Source organism: Gallinula chloropus, assembly GCF_964237585.1.
Source record: "Gallinula chloropus genome assembly, chromosome: 2".
In the NCBI taxonomy this organism is placed as follows: Eukaryota; Metazoa; Chordata; class Aves; order Gruiformes; family Rallidae; genus Gallinula; species Gallinula chloropus.
Window position 1 is genome coordinate 117,527,875 of NC_140086.1, and position 25,289 is coordinate 117,553,163.

General features: G+C 43.9%; 2 protein-coding genes across 3 annotated transcripts in view; one reads left to right on the top strand and one right to left on the bottom strand.

Moving 5' to 3' along the window:
- The window catches only part of ACAD11 (acyl-CoA dehydrogenase family member 11), a gene marked incomplete at its 5' end in the record, with an annotated part of 30,645 nt that extends 23,804 nt beyond the window's left edge, over positions 1 to 6,841 (top strand). The window contains 7 exons of the mRNA XM_084260395.1: positions 888 to 954; positions 2,459 to 2,544; positions 2,722 to 2,793; positions 3,542 to 3,696; positions 5,318 to 5,434; positions 5,909 to 6,018; positions 6,497 to 6,841. Of these exons, the coding sequence (XP_084116521.1) occupies positions 888 to 954; positions 2,459 to 2,544; positions 2,722 to 2,793; positions 3,542 to 3,696; positions 5,318 to 5,434; positions 5,909 to 6,018; positions 6,497 to 6,611 (722 nt within the window). The 3' untranslated portion in view covers positions 6,612 to 6,841. The remainder of the gene's footprint in view (positions 1 to 887; positions 955 to 2,458; positions 2,545 to 2,721; positions 2,794 to 3,541; positions 3,697 to 5,317; positions 5,435 to 5,908; positions 6,019 to 6,496) is intronic.
- Positions 6,842 to 8,101: 1,260 nt separating this feature from the next.
- The window catches only part of DNAJC13 (DnaJ heat shock protein family (Hsp40) member C13), a gene marked incomplete at its 5' end in the record, with an annotated part of 47,896 nt that continues 30,708 nt past the window's right edge, over positions 8,102 to 25,289 (bottom strand). For both annotated transcript variants that reach the window (XM_084279906.1, XM_084279907.1), the window contains 20 exons: positions 8,102 to 8,969; positions 12,262 to 12,361; positions 13,151 to 13,294; positions 13,782 to 13,922; positions 14,173 to 14,352; positions 15,396 to 15,569; positions 16,468 to 16,510; positions 16,878 to 17,047; positions 17,466 to 17,578; positions 17,722 to 17,796; positions 18,248 to 18,347; positions 18,642 to 18,733; positions 19,624 to 19,801; positions 20,355 to 20,471; positions 20,769 to 20,882; positions 21,488 to 21,655; positions 22,568 to 22,747; positions 23,612 to 23,731; positions 23,909 to 23,983; positions 25,023 to 25,207. In XM_084279906.1, the coding sequence (XP_084136032.1) occupies positions 8,872 to 8,969; positions 12,262 to 12,361; positions 13,151 to 13,294; positions 13,782 to 13,922; positions 14,173 to 14,352; positions 15,396 to 15,569; positions 16,468 to 16,510; positions 16,878 to 17,047; positions 17,466 to 17,578; positions 17,722 to 17,796; positions 18,248 to 18,347; positions 18,642 to 18,733; positions 19,624 to 19,801; positions 20,355 to 20,471; positions 20,769 to 20,882; positions 21,488 to 21,655; positions 22,568 to 22,747; positions 23,612 to 23,731; positions 23,909 to 23,983; positions 25,023 to 25,207 (2,567 nt within the window). In that variant the 3' untranslated portion in view covers positions 8,102 to 8,871. The remainder of the gene's footprint in view (positions 8,970 to 12,261; positions 12,362 to 13,150; positions 13,295 to 13,781; positions 13,923 to 14,172; positions 14,353 to 15,395; positions 15,570 to 16,467; positions 16,511 to 16,877; positions 17,048 to 17,465; positions 17,579 to 17,721; positions 17,797 to 18,247; positions 18,348 to 18,641; positions 18,734 to 19,623; positions 19,802 to 20,354; positions 20,472 to 20,768; positions 20,883 to 21,487; positions 21,656 to 22,567; positions 22,748 to 23,611; positions 23,732 to 23,908; positions 23,984 to 25,022; positions 25,208 to 25,289) is intronic.

Consider the following 25,289-nt stretch of genomic DNA (forward strand, 5'->3'; position numbering starts at 1 on the left):
GACGTTCATCATCTGCATTGAGATGGCACTAAAAGAATCCACTGCTCCTTACGTGCCTCTGGTATAATCCTGCCCCCTTTTCCTTAGTTGTATTGCCTGTGTGAGACTCTGCAAGGAATGAGAACACATCGTGGTGCTAAGAAACCTTTAAAGAAGAAGATCCTGGGGATGAAGGCTCTGAACAAGACGCCATTTTAATCGATGGTAGAATCTCCTTTTAGGACTTGTGCACTGAAATGCTAGCCTTATGCTGCAAAGACCTGCCTCAAGGAATGTTACCAATGGCTTGAAATGCTAGCAGATTATTTTCAGGGAAGGAATTCCACTCAGATCTTTGAAGTGCAACTAAAATAATTTCCATAAAGAGGGGGAAAAGCCTTCACTCCAGAGAAGTTTCAATGAAGTAGCAGCAAAGTCATCGTGGTGAGCTTCACACAATTTGGTCCCAATGCAGTCAGCATTTCATTCCAGTGGAGATCCTCTGGTCTGTAATAGTTTTAATAAGTTGCACTTTTGAAATGGCAGCTTCAGGGAATGCTTTTGTGTCACACCTGTTTGTTTAGTATTGGAGACATAAGTAGTTGGATTGTACTGCAAGCACCTTCTTGTTCTCTTTTCGAAGGAATAGATGATGGAGATCCTGGCCAGTTTGGATGTTTGTCTTTTTGTTGTTCCCCTCCCTTCAGGTCAACTCCCTTTTACATATTAAGAAGATGGATTTTCTTTCAGTTTGATTACTCATAGTATAAACACAGAAGTAAATTGCATACTTTTGCTCCTGTATCACGAAAGGAAGGGAGTGAGATTTATTTGTATGAAACTTCGCTTGATTCTACATTGAGATTTTTACCTTGAAAACCCTTTCTGTGTTTTTGACTTTTTTTAAGGTGCTGGGAACCCCAATTGCAAAGTAGCAATTGTAATGGGCAAAACCAAAAACTCCTCAGCATCCAGGTAAGGATTCCTAGGAGGTGCAAAGAGTGAGGAAAAACTTGTTACCTGGAGGAGTCGCTGCTTGCAAAATTCATGTTACATGAAAGACCGTTATTTGCCTTGGTGGGTTGGGTGTGCTTGTGAACTGCAGGGGAGTCCAAAACCTCTAGTGAGTCTGTTTAGGGAAAAATGCTGCTGGCCAGCTCCTGGTTTGCTGTCAGCTGCTGCTGTCTGAAGCCTCCCAACCTTTTCGCTGTCACGAGCTCGCATCTGCATGTGTCCCATCCTCGCTGCGCGAGCTCTGGTGTTCGTGTAGCCCGGTGATGAGTTGGATTGGGAAGTTTTGGGGGATTCACTGGCTTTCTCTTGGTCCCATTAGTTTTCATCTGCATCAGTCGTTCAGCTAACAACTCTCTCTGGCTTACCATTTATTACATATGCATGTAAAACAGTTGATGAGACTGGGAATTGCTTCCTTAAATCTAATAAACCCCAAACTTCTCCGAGTTTCCCTGAGCAGAATGAGTACAAGTGGCACGCCAGAGACCTGAAGGAGTCTACAGTGAAGCTTTTCACAATGCTGTCTGGGGAGTTACATTTAAAACATGGGATGTTTGTTATGTGAAGTTGTGTGAGCAGAGAGCATTTGCATGTCTTTAATCAGCCATACTCATTCCGTTCCTGTATGTGTAAATACAGTAATTCCCTCTCCTTCTTTAAAATAAACATGTTCAACTCTCAGTACCAAACTAAAACTGCCTTTTACTAAAACTTCTGCAAGTGACAAATAAAATGCTTCATGACTGATTCCATTAAACCCCCTCAGCTTGTAATACTGGAGAGTTGGAACATTTCTATCTAAGTTGGATTTTAGCCCAAATTCCACTGCTTATCTGCATGTTTCAGATTTGGCTAGGTTCCGTTGAGAAGTAGACAGTAACTTCCTTGCAGCATACAGGGTGGTGTGCATGATGGCTGTGCACTGGCAGCTGTTGAGCACTTCGAAGCTGAACAGAAGTTCATGGAGAGTGTTGTGTGATACTGGAGACAGAATTCAGGGACTTGGATGTCACCTCTGGTTCTGTGTGACTACCAGCTGACCTTAAATATTCTGAAGGACTTTTAGCGTGGTGATTCTTTGCCTAAACTACAGGCAAGCCAGAATAATAATGATGATGATGATGATATGCATGGCTTGAGAGCAAAAAAGAAATGTGGGGGGAGGCAGGGGGTAGGAAAGGGGCTGAGTGCTATGAAGTACTTGCTCAGAAGTGACAGAAGCAGTGGTTTGTTGGTCATGGTGCGTTGGTGAATGGTGGTTCAAGGAATGTCGAAGCATAGGTGCCACACCACGTGCAGGCAGGATGGCTGCAGTCAGTATAGGTAAATCTCAGCGTTGCCTTTACAGGAGAGCTAAACTGAAGATGGAAAATAAAATAAAGTAAAAAAAAAAAAAAAGTGGAGGGAGGGGAGGCAAGGGGGAGGCTCAATGTTAATTGTCACTTGTGCATTTTGCCTTGATCAGGTACAAGCAGCACAGTATGATTATCGTTCCCATGGACACCCCAGGGCTGAAGCTGATCAGGCCCCTCTCAGTGTTTGGCTACGTGGGTAGGTGACAGCGTTCATCAGCTGTATGTGTATCCATTTGTTAGTAGTCTCAGAAGCTGCTGTAATGCTCATGAATATTGGGTATGAAGGATGCATGTATAGAAAAAGGGTTGGGAATTGAAGGCCTTTGGTTTTATCCTCCTTCATTTTACCCTGCTGTTTTCTCTGTCCCTGTAGATGAGATCCATGGGGGACATTTTGAGATACACTTCAATGATGTGCGAGTTCCTATCTCCAACATAATACTGGGTGAGTTTCAGTGTTCATTCCTTTGCAGTACATACAGCAATGAACCCAGCTGCATCAAACAGTCCTTTATGATTCACCAGAAGGTACTGTAAACGGCCAGTCTACAATGTCAGCTGAGCCAAGGACTCAAAGGCATGGAAGAGGGAGCCTACCCTTCCTTCAGCTGTCCATGTGCTGCTTGAATGTAACTTGCTTACAGCAGAAGGGAGGAAAGCAGAGCAGCTCTAGCTGTCGTGTGAAAAGCACTTCCTTGAAGTAGAGTGAAGCGGAAGCTGTCAGTGGCACTGTGACCTTCTGCAGGGAGAACTGTGCTCTCCTTCACTCACTTGAATAGGAGAAATCCGGATTTCTCCTATTTCCTCTTTGCTATTTTTATTTTGCTGAAAGAGCTTTCTCTCTTGAGCAGCCCTGGGACCCAGAAACCTCAAAGTCTTCCCCTGAATTGTCATACCACATCTCATAGATGTATTTTTTCAGTGTAAGATTACCAACGTAAATTAAATGAGGTGAATCAAACCCTCTCAGAAACCACCTTAGTGTGTGCCTTGTTCTCTGAGTATTACTAACAGTGAGACAGTATAGATCTAGTTGGAATGGCAGTATAGGTCTAGTTGGAGTAAACAAGCCACAGTTGTGCAAAATAAACTTTTCAGAAGCTTGCTCTATCTCTGGTGCTATGAGGCTGCTTCTCTCAGAGCCGTGGATTGTTTCATGGAGTCCACACATGTCTGTTTTTCTTTCCAACCAGGTGAGGGCAGAGGCTTTGAGATAGCTCAGGGTCGCCTTGGGCCAGGCCGTATCCATCACTGCATGAGGTCCCTTGGTGCAGCAGAAACAGCTTTGCAGATCATGTGCCAGCGCGCGGCCCAGAGAGAGGCTTTCGGGAAGAAACTCTATCACCACGTAAGCATGTTGCCTCTGGGTTCACACCCTCCAGACACCGCCCTTTGTTTTGCCCAGGCAGAAAGAACCTTGTGACTCTGACCCACGGGAGGTTTCTGCTCCTTGCAATGAACTGGATATTCTTTGCTGGATTTGAATGCAGGTTTTGTCACCCTGTTTCATACTCTGCTTCCACTGATCGGTTTGGGCAGGTGTATTTTTTGGGCATAGAGCTTACTTTGCTGTAGGTACAATCTGAATTCACCATTTCTGTGGTCAATTTGACTAGAACTTCTACTTCTCTGCTCAGTTATTATTATTTGTACTTACACAGCGTGGCCTAATTGGGGTTTTTGATCTGGTCTCACTCTGGAATGGAAATAGAGTTGCGTGAGAGAGAGCTTGCTCTGAGATTAAAAAGATGTCAGTCTGCTTTTATAGGAACCATCAGCATTTAGTATAGTTGCCTTATCATCACATTTCAAGTGTTCTTCAGCCTTATCCAACAGATAAGATTACTTTATTGGAAAAAACAAGTCAAGGCAATAGAAAGAGGAAACTTACTTAAGGAGTGTCTGGCACAGGTTATAGAAAATTCTTTGTACCGATTCATTTTCCAGTCACGGCACTGCCAAACTTCCATTCATGACCGTAACCTAAATTAACAGGAGTTGGATGAGGAGCACACTGTTTCTCAGAAGCTTGTTAAAGTAAAAATGCAATTTGATGAAGCTGGAGGCAAGACCTGGGGACCAGCTGCACGGCCAGCGTAGGCGCTTCACAGCTCTGGGACAGTGAAGAGGTGATGCCCTGGGCTGCCTTGGGTGACCAGGCAACCCCAGCAGCTGGCTGCAGAAGAACGCATCGAACACCACCCCCCAGGTGCACCACCTCTGCTGGCATGAGCTCAGCCAAGCCCCCAGACTTGGCACTGAAGCAGGTTGTGTGCCCTTGCTCACACCCCCACGGCTGTGAAGCGCCAGGAGCCTGTGCCTGGGGCTGGTTCAGGCTCCGAACAGTTTTTGAACTGCCAGGCAGCACATGAAGGATTGTCTTCCCCTACTGCAGTGTACTGGCTGCAGGGGCAAGTTAGCGGAGGGGAGCAGGGAAGGGCTGCCAGGAATGGAATGCTGTTTGGCTCAAGGCAGCTGCTGATTTGTCACCCATTCAGACAGATGCAGCAGGCACCACCCTGCAGCTGTTTGTCTGAGGCACGTAACACACCCCCGGCAGTTTGAGCAAAATAGAAGAGATTCCTCTCCCCTTTCACCCCTGGTTTTTGTGTATTGGGGCATGTTACACAGAGAGATGGTTCTGAGTCCAGGTACTGGGTCAAGGGAAGTGGTGAGTCAAGCGTGGCCTTTGAAGGGCCACAGGAAAAAAAGGGTGAGCAGGCCCTGGGGCTGACCAGGAGAAAAGAGTGAACCAGAATCTGGAGATTTCCCCCCTTTTCCTCTTTCCTGCCAGGAGGAGAACTGCTCCATCTTTAACCTTTTCTTTCTTTCCTCCTGTTGTGCAAGGGCATCTCTGAGCGACCAGTCATACGCACGCTGAGAAACGGGGCATCTTCCATAGGGCAGGGTACCCAGAGGCAGGAGGAGGCAGGAGCTGACTTTCTGCTTGGTGGCTTTGCTCTCTGCAGGAGGTTGTAGCCCACTGGATCGCTGAATGCCGCCTTAGCATTGAACAGGCTCGACTGCTTACACTGAAAACAGCCAGCAAGATTGACATGTTGGGCAACAGAAGAGCAAGAAAAGAGGTAGACTGGGGGTTCTGCAGTTTGATTTGGGGGTGGTGGGCTTCTGCAGCCTTTGAGTAGGAGTTGTGGATATGACCCTTGTGCATCCAGCTGGTTGAACCAGAAGCTAAAACACATTGCTGAACATTGTCCTTCTAAGGGTAGAGCATAATTTCCCATTACAAATACCTAGCCCTAAGATGTGCTTTTGATTGTTATGAGACTGGAAAGCAGTCCCAGTGACAAAACTTTAAGATTGATCTCATAAAAGCATTTAAAAATCAAAGAAGCTCAAGCACTGGTCACTTGTCATGACACGATGAGGTTGGTTTGGGTGATGCAGAGAGATCTACCTTACCTGGGGAAACAGGCACAGCAGAGCTCTCCCCCAAGTCAGAGAGGAAGGGATGTACCATGAGGTATCAGCCTTCAGCAGAACTGCTGGATGAGCATCTTCACTTGCTTCTGATCATGCCAGTCCTCTTCTCTCTCCAGGTAGCCATGACCAAAGTGGTTGTCCCACGAGCTGTGCTCAAAGTGATTGACTGCGCAATCCAAGTGTGTGGTGGGGCTGGAGTTTCCCAGGATTTTCCTTTGGCTTTTATGTGAGTAAAGGGGGACGTAGCTGCAGCTTCTAAGTGCCCATTTCAAGATAAGTTTTGTAACACCAGTTCATGCTGTTTCACCTCAGGTAACCTGAAATAACGGTCCATCTGCCTTGATGTTGCACAGCATAAAGAAAAGGCTTGTGGAATCCCAATGTAACTGTATGCTCTGGCCTTTATAAAAAAAATTAAGTGGCAATGGACCTATGTTACCTCTTAGCAGCAGCGCAGAGGATTTGTTTGCACAGCTCCATCCTCTCCCCTGCGGCCATAGGGAGAAGCAAGCCTTTAGGACTTCCAGCCCACCCCTCTCAATCCCACCACGGCAGCCTTGCTGCAGTGCCTGTAGCTCTTCCCAGAGGCTATAGTTAAAAGGACAGCTTCAGAATAAGCAGCACTGGCAGCTCCTGGTGCCTGCCTGGCTCCCTGCTGGGGCAGCACTAGAGACCCACCCCTTATTTGTCTCTTCCCCACACAGGTTTGCTTATATCCGGACCTTGCGCCTGGCAGATGGGCCGGATGAAGTTCATCTCTCGACGATCGCGAGGTGGGAACTGCTCGATCAGTCGAAGCAGCTACCAGCTAAGCTCTGACAGCAGCACTGAGGCACCACACACAGATGGAAGATTTCAGGAAGATTTGATCACTGCAATAACACTTCAGGTAAAATTGGGTGAAGCCAAACCCTTGGTTCTAGCTTGAAGCACTATGTACTGTCTTACCTTTACTGTGAGTACACGTCATAATCAGAGCTCGCTTTTCAAAGCGTGCAGAGTGTGTCTGGCTTCTCTGTAACACTAAATAAAATCTATTTTCTAACAGGCCTAAAGTGCTTCATTTGTCCCGAGCCAAAGCCCTCTTCGTCCTTCTCCTGTCAGCAGAGCAGCTTCACCCAACTTCAGCTTATTGCAAGCCAGGATAAACTTTTAACTGTTGAGTAGATGACAACCACTTCAGGAAATGTCTTTGCCCTTGCTGAAGCTCAGGTTCAGTCCAGGCCCCTTCTCCTGCCCCATTCCTGCTCTCAACTCTCCTCTTTCATTCATTTTACACTCTGCTTCCCTGACCTACCCTCAGGTGAGGCATGGGGCAGCACATAGCAGTATGCCTGCTGCCCCTTGTTTCTTACTCCTCTGCTCCATCGCCTTACATTTTTCCTTCTGGGTGCCCCTTCTGTCCTTCCTTGCTTCTGTTCTCCTTTTGTGCACACTCCTGTCTGCCGGGCCCAGCTGCTCCCACCCTTCATAAAGGCATCTGAGCACCAGTGGCACCTTCCTCATGGAGGAGCTGAAGTTTTGGCTGGAGCCAGCAGGGGCTGGTACAGGGCAGCTCATGGCCTCCTCTGCTACCAGGACAGGCACTTCCATTTACGTCTGCTAGACCTTTGGTAAGCTCTGAGAGGTCAGAGTTCCTCAGCTCTGCTGCTTCTGACGAGAATCATCCACACAGGAACAGAACAAGGCTGACCTACGCCCTGGGTAGTTCTATGGCCTGGAGATTTAGGCCAAGTGTTTTCCAGCTTAGGAGTTATCAGCAGTTTACCTCAGGGTAGCCTACTTTTCTTGTGAACACACGAACCACCCAAGCACCATGCTGGAGCCTGGAGAGAAGAGGCCCTGTTTGTCTTCAGGATGAGACCCAAAGGGTGTTCCAGCTACAGCTGCACAGTCAGGGTGGGACAGGTTCAGAGGACCTGCAACTAGAAGCTTTCCACACATCAGTGTTCTTGCCTCATATCAATTCATTACATGTAAGCCCACAATTAACCTCTCTATAGATAATGAAACAATAATTACGGCTTATTTCTACCCATCTTGGATATATATCCATCTTCTGCTTCCTGCTAAGAACACTTCCTGGGAAGTTGAGAACATCAGCAAGCAGCTGAGGTGCGTTTCAAATACAGAACCACCCGCTGCGGGTGGTTCAGGAGTTGTGCTTCAGGCTCTCACAACTGCACAGGGTGCTTTCCCAAGTGGGAATGCCCCACATGCTGTCAGCCTCACTCCAGTTAAAGTCTCTGACCACCCTCACACCTCACCCCTTCAAACAGCTGCATAAGAACACCGCTTTTATCTCATTAACAAGGCTCTTAATTCCCTTTATTTTAAAATTTTATGTACATATGAATGATCTGTATAATGTACACTCAATATAGAAAGTTTTTATATACTGGATAATGTATAGAACATTTCACAATTACACTAATTTATTACATAACATGTCAACTTTAAGGTTTGTTTTTTGTTTTTGTTTTTTTTTTTGCTGAAGCTTGTGTCAATTTGGTCAAGCCAGTTATACACATGAATGTCTAATGCCTTTGATCTCAGGAAGAAGATAATGTTAATGATTAAGGACATCAGTGAACTGGTGCAGGGCCAAACCCTTCACGAGTCGGGTTTGACGGGAGTGAACACTTCAGACAGGGAAAAGAAGGGGTGCCCTTTTTCAGGGGGTTGGTGAGGTCAAGGTGATTTTAGCCCAATTCCTCTAGACTGTAGCTCAACTCCAGTCATGCTAATTCATAAAATATAAAAACTAGGAAAAAGTTTGATTCACAGTCTTGTAAACAAATATAAAGGAACAAAATGTGCTTACGTACGACAAGAACAAAAATATTCTTGTGTACCCATATCAGCTGATCCACAGAGTGCTTGTGTTACAGTGTGACAGTTAGAATCACCCACTCTTTCCCTAAAAAAACAAACAAAAAAACAGTCATAGAAAAAGGAATAACACTGTCATTGAACACTTGGAAAGGCAGTAAGTTCACTTCAATGTGTTGGAGGAAAGTGCTGTTCCTCATCACTGGCCAGCCTGCCTTTCTGTCTCTTCCACAAGAATTTCCAGTCCTTAGCTGACGTCTCCCACTTCGTTGTCTACTGGGGGTGGAACGTTGGGCATTACAGATGATGTCGTCCCTGCAGTAAGGTAACCAGCAACTCCAGGGCCTTTCAGGAAGGAAACAGAATATTGGGGATTAGTTTTGACTCTAAAGAGTGATTGAACAGCTTTATTCCCTCTGGTAACTCTCAGATGCCTCATCCCAATCAACCAGACACCATAAACAAGAATGTTGAAGAGTTTGGGGTTTGGATTCTTTGGAATCTCAGAACACAAGGAATTCTGGCATCCGAGTCCACTGAGTAGCCTGTGGAAACCACTTGGACTCGGCATTTTTTACTATGATGTGCCAAGTCAACAGAATCCCAGCATTCTCCAGCTCCCCTTCCCCCGTGGGAAAGGCAGTAAGGGGCAGGAGGGCGTATTCTCCCTCTGCTAAGAAAAGGAGCTGCTGCAGAAGTGCTGTGTGTACAGGTGTGCATTCCTCTACTGCTCCACATCCATGCTTTCAGTGCTGCAAAGGCTTTCCCATCTACACAGCTAAAGGAAGCCTGACACGCTGTCCCCTGAACAAGCAGAGCTGCCTTATGCCTGTCTAGGCAGCTCTTTGTGCCTCCAGGTAAAGCGGCAGCCTTCTTAGGGCACACACACACACACACAGATCTATCTGTGGCGAAATTTATTCGTTGCCTATGTCACTTACTGGGAAGGGTGTCAGTTTGGCACTGCAGACAAAACCCCTCTCCCTGGGAGCTTGGTGTTTAAAATGTAGTCACACAGAAACTCTCAATATACACAATACAACCTCAGGCTGCAGCACGAGGTGTTGCAACAGCGATTCTTATCAGACTGATCAGTAATTTGCAGAAAGCTGCCAACACACAACGTGTTCCTGCATCAGTACAGTGATCGGCTCGGGATCACACCTTCAGCCTGCGCTGCTACTCTTCCACATGGCACATTCACCTGAGTCCCTTACTCCCCCCTACTCACCCAGTCCTCCCAAACTTACTATCCTTTTGTGCCACCCCCTCTCCTCACAGCACAGCCTGGAGCCAGACCACCAGAACACAGCTTGTCTCCTGGCAAATAGTCCCAAGGCAAACAGTGCCTTTGGTGGAAGAAACCTCTGTGGCTTCAGAGGGAGGACTCCTCTGTGCCAGCCCAGACCCACTTTTCTGTGTTCTAGTGCAAACATTCCACTCCTCCTCTTATCCCTCAAACTCATCCATTACAGAGGATTGGTTCCTAAACATGCCTCAGCAGCCTAATTCATCTCTAGTACCAGCACATCTCAGCCACTACAGCTGTTGCTTTTCTGCTCCCATGTACTCGAAGGCGACAAGTTTATGGGTGCTCTCAGCTTGGGCCCACCCGTTTGTTACCGTTCTAGGACATGCAGCTATTACTTGGAATGCAGCAAGTGCAGTGTGCGGGTTGCAAGATGGTATCTACCTGCTTTAGAGAGCTACACAGAAGTTAGCAAGCTGCCTGGCAGAGCAGATCTAAAGCCCACTTCTCAGGTGAAGGGGACTGCTGCCAGTTAGAAGGGAAGGAGAGGAGACACCTGAGGGAAGAGAAATAAGCAAGGGAAGTTTCAAGGGAAGAGCAAATAGCAAAGCAATTTGAAGCAAGACATAAGGCAGAATACAAGGTTAAGGCAGAGTTAAAAATAAAGCTTGCAGTTTGGTTTCCATCTACTCTTGGCATTTGTATGGCATCTCCCTCCTACATTTGCAAGTGCTTGGCCATCAGGCAACTAAAAGGCAGGAGAGGCCTTTAGGCAGCTGGGTAACTACAGTGCACCCAGCCGCAGGCCTGGCAACGCCCGGAATGGTTTCAGTTCTTCGCCAGCATTTACCTCATTTCTCATAATGTTTGTGAAGTACCAAGGAAATCTGGCACCGACTGATTCAAGTGCTGTGTCAAAGTGGCATTAAGTGGTGCAGTAAACAGAAACCTCCTGGCCAGAGCTAAAGCTTTTCCCCATGGAAAGAAACACCAAGTGTTTCGATGTACCCACTCTCAAAGTATTAAGCATCTACTGCTACACTAATTCCCAGTATGAGAAACTCCTGCTTTATTTTCCCAAAATACATGCTACTATCTCCCAAGAAAACTTTTTTCTGTCTACATGCCCATCTGATTTACATCTCGTTAACTCAGGCTCAAAATCTTCACCAAGATTCCCTGGAGATGTTCAAGGCCAGGTTGGATGGGGCCCTGTGCAACCTTGTGTAGATCCAGGCTGGAGGTTGGTGGCCCTGCCTGCGGCAGGGGGGGTTGGAGCTCTATGATCCTTGGGGTCTCTTCCAACCCAGACCATTCTATGATTCTATGATTCCAGTATTGGGATAGAGGAGGAAGCTCCACCCAACACACAGAGGCGGGTCATACTGACTTGTCACAAGGGACTTTAAATCCTTACCCGGGAGGCTAAGCTCATAAGACCACATGATTGTTCAGCTATGGAGGAGTCAGATATTTACATTGTGTGGGGTTTGAGACAGTTTGCTATGATGTCATTACATAAAACGCTTTCAGATACAGCAAGTAATCTGTGACAGCAAAGTTTTGGACTCTCATACAGTAGAATGTAGTCAGTATAAAAATATGTCTATCAACTGCTGCATGGGAGCGAAGGAAGAACCAGAATTTGATTTGCTTTGATGTAATTAGTCCAGGATTATGTCCGCACCACGGCACAGAAGAAAGTCTCCACTGCAGGGCAGCTCCTGTCAGCTGCCATCCTTTGCATGCACCCAGCACATGCAGCCAGAACTCTTCTATGCTGCTGGTGGGGCTGAGGTGGCACCGGAGGAGCGTGTGAGTTTATGCTGCAAGTACGGGCACGAGGCCATTCCCACCAGCGAAGGGCCCTGCAGGGCTCTGAGCGAGTGGAACAGGCCTCGCACACTGTGGAGCTGCTAAGGTTCAAACCCTTCCACCACCACACAGCTATGACTACAGAGGCCACCTGATTTTACAGAAAGTTTACTCATCCTCCCCCAACCTTGGAAAACAATTTGTTCTAGAACTAAAGTAGCCTGATCCTGAGACAAAGTGAAAAGTTCCTGTCATTCAGCAGTTGCAGTTCCATCTCTGCTTTGTCACTACAGGGTACTTGCAAGCCTTGGCCAGTGTCCAGATTCCATTGCTCTGATACTTTACAAATAGGTACAGCAAAGACTATCCAGAGAAATACATTCTTGACCACAAAAAGAAAATGTTTGGTTTTGGTGAAGCGTTTTAAAAGCTTACTGTGCTCTTACAGCACTGAATGTTTGGGCCACCTGATGGCACTAGATGCTGAGGATAAATACTGTCCCCAGAGTCAAGTCTGACAATTAAGTAACAGTTTAGTATGACCCAGGACATAGATAGGAAAAGGTTGCCAACCTGTGAGGTATCCTGCTGTTTGTGTCTCAGAAATGAACAAGTCATGTTTCTGATCTTTGAAGGCACTCCACACCGAAGAACGAGCCAGGATTTCATTTACCTACAGCATTTGAAGAGATTAACACAGTGAGCAAGTTAAATTTGTCATGTTCTAGGGGCAACAAGCTCCTTGTCCAGACCCAAACCATTGTGGAGGGATTACCAAATCACATGGCAGTACTTTAGGCTGCAATACCAGGCAACAGCTTTCCAAGGGTACTGCAGCAACTTGCTTTTCCATTGGGATTATGCAGCTAAACACATTGTGCAGAAGGCTCACAGAAGTCATTTAGTAGCTTGACTTTCTCCCTCATTCCTCTGGCAACAAGGAGGAGCAACCTTGCAGGCAGCCACTTGCCAGGCATCTGGAGCTGCAGTAGAACAGGACTCTTCCCGTACTACAGCGAGACTGGGACAACTTGGAGGAAAAGACTTACTCCCACTTCCCTCCCTCTGAGAAAGCTTTCAGCAGAGTAAGAGAACAGCACCAAGAACCTGCATGGCTATGGGGACAAATTTACTAACTTGAATACACATCCTAACACTGCTACAGTTGTCTTCAGTATTACTTATCCAGGGAGCTAAAAGGCATTTGTGTTTAAGAGAAGTTCTGAAGAGCAGTCAGGAGAAACCTGTGAGCTCACAGAACATTCCTGCACTTGGGGTTTGCTTTTTTCACCAGTGCATGTATTGACACAGGAGATGGAGACGTTCCAACCCATAGAGATTTCATAGTTACATGATGTCAATGTTTTAGGTGGAACAAAGCACAAGACAGCTGTAGGATTAAACAAGGGATGTTCAGTCCCCCAAGTGTGCAAATCCCAGCTAAGGGCTCGCCAGTACTTACCTGTTCTCCGTACTGCAGGCTGCGAGACATGGATTTCAGAGTTTTAACTATCTGAGCTTTTGTTGCAGATGGGCTTTCCAGGCTCTCAAGACCAATACCTTCAAGCAGCTTTAGAAGATAAGGGACCAAATCTGCTTTCAAAGCCTGCAAATAGACTCAAATGAGTTGTGTATGGGACTTCCTAGTCCATGTTAAGACATGTTTTACGTTGCCAGCATTAGTGTGAACCAAAAAGTGCCACCAGCTATTACAAAGCATGTTTAGGTCTGTCAGTTTTTCCTGAGCTACACAAATACATATAACAGAAAGCAAAGATGCTGTCCAGCAGTTCTGCTCTGTCTAGGTGTAAACTAGTTGAATTGGTTAGCATGCCAGTGTTATGCTCTCTCAGCAGACACGAGCCACAGCTACCTTACACATTAAGCTTCAGTACTGTGTAGAATACTCCAATAATCTGTGGATGTGTCTGCATTTTGGACAGAGGACTAACCTCTGACTTTTCCAGCATGAAAAGCTATTAGGCAGACAGCTTCTGGGAACCTCCCAGACACTAAGGTTGGACAGTGCGAGCATATTAGACAGCTGAATGCAAACCCACCACCTTTTCACAGACTGAGAACATCCTACTTACTTGGGCTACTAAGTCGTTCTGCTCCTTCTGAAACATTCGATTAAGTGCCTCGCAGGCTACACCAACGATATCCGACCTCTTCTTCATTCCATTCATGAGAGGACCAATGGTCTCTAGCGATGCCATCGCTCGAACACAAAGCTAGGGATACACACAAACATCCAGAGGGCTTTATTTCACACTGAGCTTGACAAGCTATGGCAGATACAGTCAGACAAGACTATACATTTCTCAGTGCCTTTTATCTATCAATCCCATTAGCTAGAAGTCCCTGCTCATCTGGTACACAGTATTTATAGTTAGAATAGGGACCTTCTCCGATCCCTACTGAGCAGTGCAGATGGCTCCAGTTCGGCTTTTCTCTCCCCTTGAGCACTAAGTGATTCCGTACCTCGTTGTCAGACAGTATGTGCATGACACGAATGGCACTTTTTGGAATGGCATTGTTCTTGTGATTCATAGCTTGGATTATCTTGTGAAGATGGCCAAGCGGAGGAACTTGATCAGCTAGCTGAGGCTGGGCACTGAACAGGCACACAGTTGCTGTGGTAATGGTTTCTAAAGTTTCCCCCTGCAGAGAACCGAAAACCAATAGAGAAACGTGACTGAGTAAAGCCCAACACAAACACCACTACAACATTTCTCCCTTCTACATGACAGATTTTTTTCCCCTAAAGCTTTTATCACTTTGAAATTGTTCAAACAGGTTTACAACAGTGGCAGATGTTCACTACTTCCATGAACACGTTTCACACATTTCTAAGCGCTACTTCTGGTACCCACAGAAGCCAGATCTGGCTCCAGCATCTTTGTGATAAAGATGTCTGTTGCAAGATAGCTCCCCCCCAGCAAGCCTAACTCAGAGTCTGCCTAAACCCTCTTAAAAATTCAGTTTTCAGTAATATCATGAAGTTACTGACTTGAACATCGCTCCTGTTCAAGCTGTAGCACATTAGTTCTACTGCATTACACTAACAGGTGGCAGCCTTGTATAGGTCACATAATTTACACCACAGTGGGAAGTTAGTGTTGCAGAAGAACATTAGGAGCGTCAAAAACCTGCACATTTTTAGGCAGTGTAGAACGAGTGCCATTTTCTCATGTCAGTCAGTCATGATATAATTAAAAGATGCTCCATTTGTTAAGCCTCACCTCTACCACAAAATAAGCTCCTAAGACTTACTGAAGCTATTTCTGCGGCTTCAGGGACTTCATAAGCACTGACTCATGTTCCAAAGTTGCCTAAACATATCCACATACTTTTACAGAGTCAAAAAGCAGACCAAAACCATAATCCATGTTGTGAAGAAAGTGTGAGAATCAAAAGGTAATTAGAATTGGAAAACTGTTTAGGTTGGAAAGCACCTTTAAGATCACATCCAACCACTACACCTAACACTGCCAAGTCCAACAAAACCATCTCCCTAAGCACCACATCTACAGCTTTTTTCAGTATCTCCAGGGATGGCAACTCAACCACTCCCCAAGGCTTGACAACCCTTTCAGTGAAGACAGTTTTCCTCATCTCCACTCTAAATCTAAAGAAAAATCTAAAAGAACAGTAACTTAAGACTGCTAAATAAACTTCAAAAATAATCAGAAAAATCATCTTACATGGGGGTTATTTTTCTCCAGTAGTTCAGTAAACTTTTCCAACAGTGCAATGAGGAATTCTCTTGGTTTCCTTAAAACCCAGGCCGGCTGGGCAATAAAAATCCTTAGGAAGACTCCCCCCACTGAAAGTTCACCTTCAGCCTCACCATACACCACGGCAAAGTCTTCAGGCAGCTGTTGGATTGCAAAGTAGAAGGAGTTACTGAGAAAGGTATTTGAGAGAGCTGCAATTTTTTTTTAACATCATGACTTCAAGTGGTAAGGGCCAGTGAACTACTCTATTCTCCATAACTGAGCTGTGCAAGACCAATAAACACTTCACCTTGAAGAAACATGAGGCAATAAACAGAAGCAGGAAGAACAGCACAGGCAGCACTACTACAGTGGACTTTTCTTTCAAGGACAAGAAGTAACTGAGTCTACAACTAGGGGTAAACACAAATTCAGAAATATCACCAGCAAGGCTGATAAAACAGCCCTTTCTTTCTTACACACATCAGGGAAAGGTTTCTCCCCATCAACCCAGAGACTTTTCCAGTTTCCACCAGGATTGCAGTAGCCAATCTGCGTGTGTTAAGGAGCTGAACTACAGCACCATTGTGGAGTTACGCCTGACCTTTCACAGATACTGGGAAATGCTACAGACTGAAACATTTCCCTCACTAACATCACGATGATGGAATGCCCCAGGACAATACAGCTTGAGGCTCAGGGGCTTGCTAACATTCCTGAACATTTGCCAAGTTTACTAACAGCTATGTAATAAACAACAGGACCTTTTCCAGCAAACTGGTATTCTCCTTTGTGCTGACTTTTGGTAAGCTTCAGACTGACCTGAGCAGTCAGAAAATTCAGAGTATTACTGGCAACCCCCCTTGCCAGGAAAGCGTGATTTCAAAGTCCAAGTGACGAAACCATCGATTTAACACTAAAATAGTTCTGGTAGCAGAGCAGCGAGTTCCTCTTTGTGCTTTTAGAGGAAAGCCTGTCAGGGAGTTACATACATGCATATATTGTCAGCTGGCTTACAGTCTCCCTGGACACACCCAAAGCAGAAGCAGTATACTTTTACCTTCCAGTTAGTGTCAGGGTTGTCCCTCTGAAGTTTAAAGTGCCTTTAAAAAGAAAGTAAGTTTTAACAAGCAGTCAAAGCAACAGTCATAATCCCTACTTGACACCTCTGCCTCCCTCCACCATTGTGGAGTGGTTCCAGTTTCTAAACCCCATTTTTTCCTCATTGTAACCCCTTCCCAATTCTTACAGCAGTGACCAAGTACCTGGACTGTGCACAGACTGCACTTGCATCAGAGTGACAAGTACAATATACATAGGGTGGACAAGTTGCTTTTGAAGCCTGGCTTACAAGGATTCTGCTTTTTATGGGCAGAGCTCTGCCTGGCAGCTCTTCTACAGCAACTCTGGTTTACTGCCACTAAAAGCCTCTCAGGTAAGGAAATGCTGAGCCAGCATGTTTCCACTTACTCAAGCATCATTTCCCGAACTGTTGTTGATACTCTCTCCCTGGAGTTGTCATTCCAAATTAACTCAGGATTTTCATGAGTTCCCTCAAAGATATGAACAGCAGCTTCAGGGTTGTCCCTCATGGCATCCATGAAGACTCCAGGTAAAAATTTCATTAGAGTAATTCTAACCTAGAATGGATGAACAGGATGGACATTTAGTACATCACACTGCAAGCTAAACAGCCAGGAAAAGAGAGAACTCCAGGAAGTCCAATTATTAGTAGAGCTACACTGCCAACTGCTAGAGCACATCACCACCAAATAAAACAGTGCCATCATTTTAAATAGGGATAGCCAGTGACAGGTCTGAAACCTAGGTATTAGTTAACATTGTTACAAATGGAAACCAAAGTGCTTAGAGTAGTTGCAATAAATACAACTGCTTCTACAACTCTGCTCACAGAGTCTCAAGTGTTTTGAACAAAGCCAGATTGCTCTTAAAATTAACATTTCAGTCACATAAAAGGTTTGTTTCTTTTTGTTTTATCTTTAGAGAGGCTGGCAACATCAAAATAAGAGTTTCAACAACAGCTGTTAAGATTCTTACCTTTGGGCCCACCAGCTTATCTGCAGTCATTTTGGCAAAGAGTTCTGCTGTTTGGGCTCGGACTTGTGGATGAGTTGAGTTGCAAAACATATCTAATAAGTAGATTAAAGCACCTGTACAAAGAGACAGGAAGAGAGTCACATTCTTTTTCTGGTCACAAGGAGTATGAATTCCCCAATTCAACGTGATTGATCTAAAGCAATGAGTAAGGTTTGGCCACTGTATTCACTTTAAGTGCAGTGCTGCAGTACTGTACCTTTTGCCATGGCTTCTTTAATTATTTTTGTGCTTGATGTCAATGCATACAAAGTCTCAAGGACGAGTTGCCGGCCTGTCAAAATAGGAAGCATTAAGAACTTTGTGCTGTACAGACTATTAGCTAATCAAAGATGAACTAAACTGATCTAGACAGAAAGCTGGATCAAAACTGCAGCAAAGCTTGAGAAGAGCTAGTTGAAGGTACACACACAATTACAAGCTTAGGAATTTCTGGCTAAATACAGTTAGCTAAGGAATGTCAAATCAATCACACATCTTAGGGCTTTATAGCTTCCCATTACCCCAACTCCCTAAAGGAATTAGCCAATGAAATACCATGCAATTCAAACACTACTCAAATATCTGCACTTCACAGATATCAACTCTCACAGATTACATAGAGTATTTTTTCATCATCCTTACTGAAACAATATTTTAACCTAAAACTCTGTAGTAAGCTCAGCCAGCTGCATCGTAATTGAAAAACCTTTGCCTTGCAAGACCATGAATTGTAAGGTACGTACTTGAAGGTAAGGAATGCAGGAGAGCCAGTAAGTTAGCAAGAACCACTGCCTCAGCAATGTTGTTCACACATTCTTGATTACTTGTTACTATGTTCACTACCTGTAAAGGATCAGAAACAACACTGATGATATTCCAGTCACCTCACTGGTCAATATAGCTAATGTTTATGTTTATTTCTGCCACAGCATCTTGTCACCTCAAGGAAGAAGGGAGGTAAGTCACAGGCAAGAAGACTCAAGGAGGAAGTGACACCTTGGAACCCAAATCTTGATACTTTTTAGGTGCTACTCCAACAGTTACACAGTCAGGTTTGGTTATGCTGATAATAAAGAACATTGAGGGGGGTACGGGGTGTGAATGTTGTTTTTTGGGTTTTGGTTGGGTTTCTTTTACCTCTAGAGCCAACTGCTGCACCTGGCCAGCTCCATGAACACGCAGAAGGGAGAATATCAACTTAAAGTGACCTATGCATTCACACTCAGAACCTGCAAGACACCAAATCAGTTATTCTGTTTATGTTGGACAAAGCACTCCCCCAAGGCCATCCCAAGTCCGCACTTCACTAGAGGGGTGTTAAAGACTACCTGTCTGCACATAGCCTGCCACTGTAGTTACAACAGCTCCTATAGGACAGTACCTGCTGCAGAACTAGAAAGTCTCAGGTCAACAATACTTCAAAAGGAGAGGCTACTTCCCCCCTCCAAGGCAAGGAACTGAGCTAGTTCCTGGACTACCCAGTTACCTGCATTCTTACAAAACTAAGCAAGTTGAGTTATTTTTAATCATTGATCATCAATACTTTTTGTCTTCAAGTACACTTGTCCTTTCCAATTCGCCCAGCTCAGAGTAGGGCCTGGGGCATTAACAGCTGCCTTCAGGGTGTGAATTCAGAGAACTCAGTCTGAGACAACCTAACCAGCAATTACCAGAAGCTGCCATAGTAACACAATTTGCTTTTAGTCTCAGGCTTTTCTAGTCTGCCAACAGATCTTTGCTGGTTTCAGCAGCCACTCTCAAGAACATTTTTTCCCCTCATGCTTCAGTAAAGACCTTGACATATTCTTAAGTGTTTACTAGTATGTAGTACTCTGCTAAAGGAGGTTTTTGATGCAAGGAAGTTCAGAAATCAATTAAAAAGACTCTTCAAAGAATGACAAAAATTTTCATCCAAGAGGTTTAAGTCCTCCTGGCAATAGCAGGCCAGAATCAGAGTTCATGTTTCAAACAAGGAACTAGATAACGCTTGGATTTCACACAAAACTTAAAAATCTATTGATGATGTTCTCCAAGAAAACAAAAACCCCACACTTATATGGCTTAACAACACTGAAGTCTCTTAGACAGGAGAGCAAGCATGCGGTGTTTGAAAGCCTACCTGGGTTGTGTTTTATCACGTTTCTCAAAGCCTCCAGAGCCATTTCAACTCTCCGTAACCGATCTCCATGCTGATTGGACTCTACTTTCCCAGTCTGTGTTATTGCCATTAGTGTATGGAGATACTGTGCTTGTGAGCCTATGTAATCCAGGAGGCTTGCAGCAAACGCCTTAGGAAGCTTTGAATTAGAAAGGAGAGCATTTTTAGCTGTGTGATACAACAGTATCTGCACCAGAAACAAGCATATCCAGCTCTAACTTTTCCTACATTACACATATCTTTTTCTTCCAGACAGGAAACACTTTTCTATTATGATGACTATAACATCTGGAGCACATTAACCCTGTTTCTATCTAAACATACCCTCAGAATGCTGCTACTACTTCAACAGCACTCTAAGGTGTTTGTTTGTCCATACATATAGATGGACAGTAAAGCTGCTAGGTAGAATCACTACCTCCTGGAATTACTGAATCAACCAGAGTGCCTACAGTGCAGGCCTGTAGAGGAAAAGCTTTAGGACATCCAAAACAGCACAGGTCACAACAGGGTCATTGTTCTTTTAATTTGTTCTGCTCCAATAAAGAGATATCCCATAACATGCAGATCATGTTGAAGGAAATTTCCATAAGATACTGTATTTTCTCCATTCTTTTTACACTGAGAGGTAAAAGAGAAGTAGTAACATTCCAAACACAAGTTTCAGCAGGAAGGGCTTAGCTACATCTCACCTCTAGTTGGAAGGTAGGGACCTCATTGTAGACTCTAACAAAAATCTCCCCCACAATAAGTTCTTTTGCATGATCACTGAAGACGAAGTCAGATCCAAAGCTCTTGTCACAATCTCCCTTTAAGCAGAGATAAGCAGCACAAGCTCAGACAGAAAATAATCTTGTAGACACTGTAAAGTTGTAACTCAACACTGAAACAGACAATACTTGTACAGAAACAGAAGCCTGGCACAAAATATTACAGGAAATAAACAAGCAAACTCAGGACTTTTGTTTCCTCTTTAAGAAAAAAAAAGTGACTTAAGAATAGACAATGGATACTTGTCTTAACCATACTGCATTACAAGAGGATATGTCAAAACATGAGAGTTTAAATCCACCCCCTTCCCCCCCCCCCCATAAATAGTATCTTACTCTCTTAATCATGCTTTCTTGTTGAGATTCCAAAAACTCCAGTAATTCAGCTCTTGTTCCATTGTTCCAGATCAAGTAGGGGTTCTCTGTGTTACTGTTAAGCATCTTCAGAGTCTAAGAAATAAGGAATTTACATGACATGTTTACAACAGTTTGAGATCATTATGCCCAGTAATCAGCATGTTTTACAAGAATAGTTAGTCCAGCCTCATCGACAGTTTCATAGACCAATTTTGTAAGTGAACTTAAAGTGTCAAGTTTCCCACATACTAAAAACCCAGTAGGCTTATTTGGTACAGCACAGTTTGTGTTTTCTTTTTTTTTTTTTTACTCTGCTTTGAACCACACTTACTTCAGTTTCTCCTTCTATTTTCTATCCATGTGCAGCTGCTATATGCAGTATCTCTTTGTAGAGGACTTCCTTGACACCACTTTTAAAGAGAAGCTTAACTTCTGCTCTCTGTTATCATTATATCCTTAAGCCTTGAACAATTATCTCAACTTCTTTACTCCCATATTTGTTTTGCAAATATTATACTATACAGCACTGTTCCTGTACATAGTGTTCTAAAGGCTGAAACAGTTTCTCTTCCTTGCAGTTATTCCAACTGCAAAGAAAAATTATGCTGTTGGCTATATCAGGTCGGTCAAAGAGACTTCAGTACTTCAGAAGTGACCCAGTGCTTGATGGAAGAGAGTTCTGGCCAACAGATGCTTACCTCAGTAGCACTGACCACAGCGAGTTTCCTTGCAATATAGGGTGTCAACATTCCAGACAAGCTTTTCCTGATCATTGGGTTTTCAGGTGTAGCTTGCTCTTCAGAGAGATACCCTCCAAGGCGACTCAAAGCCAGGAGACTGAGCTTTGCAAGGCTATTTGCTACCTCCTGAAAAATACAAAGATAGTTATAGAAGACAAAAAGCTGGAGTTTACTGAACGTGTATCAGAATATCCAGAATGTTGTCAAATGCTTCTGCACCAGAACAAACAGAACTGGTATTCTCTAACTGCATCACTAATTATGCACTGACATCTAATAAACACGAAACGCTGCAGAACAGCACAGCACAATCTGTGTTGCAAGCAGTTACACCTAAGTACTGCCAGGCAGGAAAAACTGGGGCACCCAGATAAGCTGAAAACTACAGAGACCTTTTAGTGTAATAGTTTCTGACCAGACAACAGTTCCTGCTAGCCAAGTCAACTATCAGCATAAGCCTTTTATGATAGTGATACAAGAGTAGTCATTAACTACTCCAGTATCACTGTCATAAAAGGCTTATGCTGATAGGCTGCTAAAAGCTCAGCTCACCCAGTAGCTGAGGAAGAAATGCCATTATTAGAGGGTCATCATTTTAGGAAATGGAACCATGAAGCCACTTACATGGCTGAGGGGCAAAGGGACAATACAGTCCTAGACTAGACATTTCAGATAGGTTCACGGTATCACTAGACAGCCCCTTTAGTTGAGTCTCAAGAGAAAAGACAAGACTTTTTTCTGATAGCACAGATTCCTATCTACAATGAAGAGTAAACCAGTGAATCTCTTGCATTAAGTCCATTAGAAGCTACAGGTTTTTGCAGCTTTAACGTTTGTGTTCAAAACATGAGCTGCTCTTTGAAAAAAGAAAACCAAAACCCAAACAGTATTTGCAGTACTGCACAAAAATCACCTTCCAAAACTGCTGTTCATGTGTTTCAGCAGTTTTAACAAGTGTTAGGATGCGCTTGTTTGGTTAAAAAAAGATGGCAAGTAACTGCTGTTGGTGTTGGAAAGCATGCATCTTGTTAGCATTACCTGGTGATTTGAATCTTCACTCTTCTGAATACCACTCTCCTCTAACGTGTAGTCGTAGTTGAAGAGGTAACCCAGTAAGTACCAGAGAACTCCAGCCTGGAACAAGTGCGTTTGTAGCCAGTAATCTATGGCAAAGGAGCTAACGCACTCTACTCCCAAAGCAGCTACTCGTGGTATATTCTGAGGGAGGAAAAAAGTTAGGCTTAGTACTTGTGACCAAAGAAAGCCAACTAACTTCCTTACCAAACACTTCAAGCCCAAACTTGCTAATTCTAGAATATTCCCTACGCAGCACAGAAATGAAAATTCAAGTGGACAGAACAACATCTGCAGCTGAAGGTAACTGTCTACTAGCCAAAGATCATAGCTAATCAGTCAGCAGCCTTCAAAAGAAGAGTATTTGAATAGTTATTTCATTGTATTGATTAGAAAGGAACACTGATGAACAGATGGATAAGTGTTCAAAAAGGTGGCAGAGATTCCCAGGTAAGCTTTTTATGGCAATACATACCTTCTGCAAGAACTAATGAACACACAAGCATCTACATACTATAATCTAGTTTTAGAACCTTCTGTTTTCTAATTTTTCTATGGTCTTGTTTTACATACCCTATAAGAAAAGTCCAGGACAAAATTCAGCACTACATAACATGAGGTAAGTTCTAAAGAACGTAAAGGCAACAAAACTTCTTGAATTCTCTTCCCAGAGTTTATACTGATTTAGGAGTCCACCTGCTTATGTAAGATCCAGCTCTACTGTACTTAATCAGCAGATAAAAGTACTAAATTAATCAGCTAGACATGTCAATTAAAAAGCAGAACTAGTCAAGTCTTTATAGTGATTGCATTTTAAATCAATTAAGTAGATTCAAACACAAGCATTGGGAACAAGGCACTAGAGTTCTCACACCATAATAATTAGCTGGGATCTCACAGAAGTGTTAGATTCTTCTCTGAAATTGTCTTGTCTCCCTTAAAAGCAGAATGTTCCCCAAAACATTTATGAGTTAAATACCCATTTAGGCAAAGGAAAGCAGCTCTTACCTTCCCATAGTATAGTAGTCTACAGAGGTCCTTAATGATGTTAGGCATTTCTGTAATCTTCTCTCTGCATTCCTCAAACTGAGCTGCTACACTGTAACACTTACTAATATATCCACATACCTGCAAAAAGCAGTGTTTTATAACTTCCAAGTGAAGGGGAAATGCATGTTTACAATCCTATTTTTAATATATGTAATACTACATCACTATTTAATATACATAGCTGTGTATATATTGTACTGTAATATATAGTCTTCTGAGAAGTTGACATAATCAGTTAAAGTGGCTGTAACTTACCTGTACAGACATATCATCTGGTTTACTAGAACGAGTCAAGACTGCTACACAACGATTAAATGCTTCTTGCAATACCTGTGAGATTAGACAATGCATAAGCTCAGTTACAACAGGAACAGATGAAGGCTGGCAGAAATGGCTGAAAGGAAACATTTGACAGAAACTGCTACTTGCTCAATTGGTTTCTAAGGGCAAAATGCCTTTAAAGTTTATGAGCTTTTGGTACTTAAGAGTTGGTATTTTCGCAGGAACCAACACATCAGGAAGTTTACAGGCCACACCAAGTTGGGCAGGAGCACTGATATACTTGACAGAACAGTCTACAGAGAGACCTGGACTAGCTGGATTGATGGGCTAAGGCCAACTGAATGAGGTTCAACAAGGCCAAGCGACAGGTTCTGCACTGGGATCACAACAACCCCATGCTTGTGCAACAGTGGCTAGAAAGCCACCCAGAGGCAAAGGATCCATGGCTGTTGCATGACAACTCGCTGAGTATGAGCCAGCAGCAGGCACAGATGGCCAAGGTCAACAGCCACCTGGCTTGTATCAGAAAGAGTGGGACCAGCAGGACTAGAAAAGGGATCACAGTACCCTGTTCTTGGCACTGGTGAGGCCTCAAATACTGTCTTCAGCTTTTAAGTCCCAAAGCAGCTGAGGACCAGAACCGGGGCTGTTTAGCCTGGAGGTAAGGGAGGCTGAGACCATCTCAGGTCTTCAGACTTGGTAGCGTGAGGTGAATAGTTGGACACAATCTGAAAGGTCACTTCCAACATAAATGACTGTATGATTTAGTATGTGCAATGAAAAGCCCATCTGCTGACTTGTTCATATGTATCTGTTCTTTCACATGCAGAATACAGCAGCTCTCAATAAAACACATCTATAGTTTTTCTATTCACAGTTCAACAGACAAACCTACACCCAAAACCCCGTACCCTCTGCAAGAGACTTCTTCTAGCACATCCAGAAGAGACAGCAGGAACAGACAAGTATCTCAAGACCAAAAGTGATTTCAAGTGCATAGGTTCTCCTATGCATTGAGGATCTAGGATTTCCATCTGTGGAAGGGTGAGACCAAAGAAGCAATTTCAATAAGTTTCTTCCCATTTACCTCAATTCCATTTTCTCTTCTCAGTTCCTCTGCATTTAATGCTGAGCAATTGACAGTATGAAAAGCAAGTTCTGTAGCAGCAGGCAACAGAGGAGATTCTTTGGAAAACAAAAGGTCATCTGATGTTTCAATGGTAATAGTCTTTATCAGCATAGGATAGCCTGCATACTTGTAAGGTTTCAACTCTGAAAGAGAAACAAGTTATAGGTTACATACATGCAGAGTCAGCAATTTAAATCACTTCATAATTTATCAGTGGAAGATGTG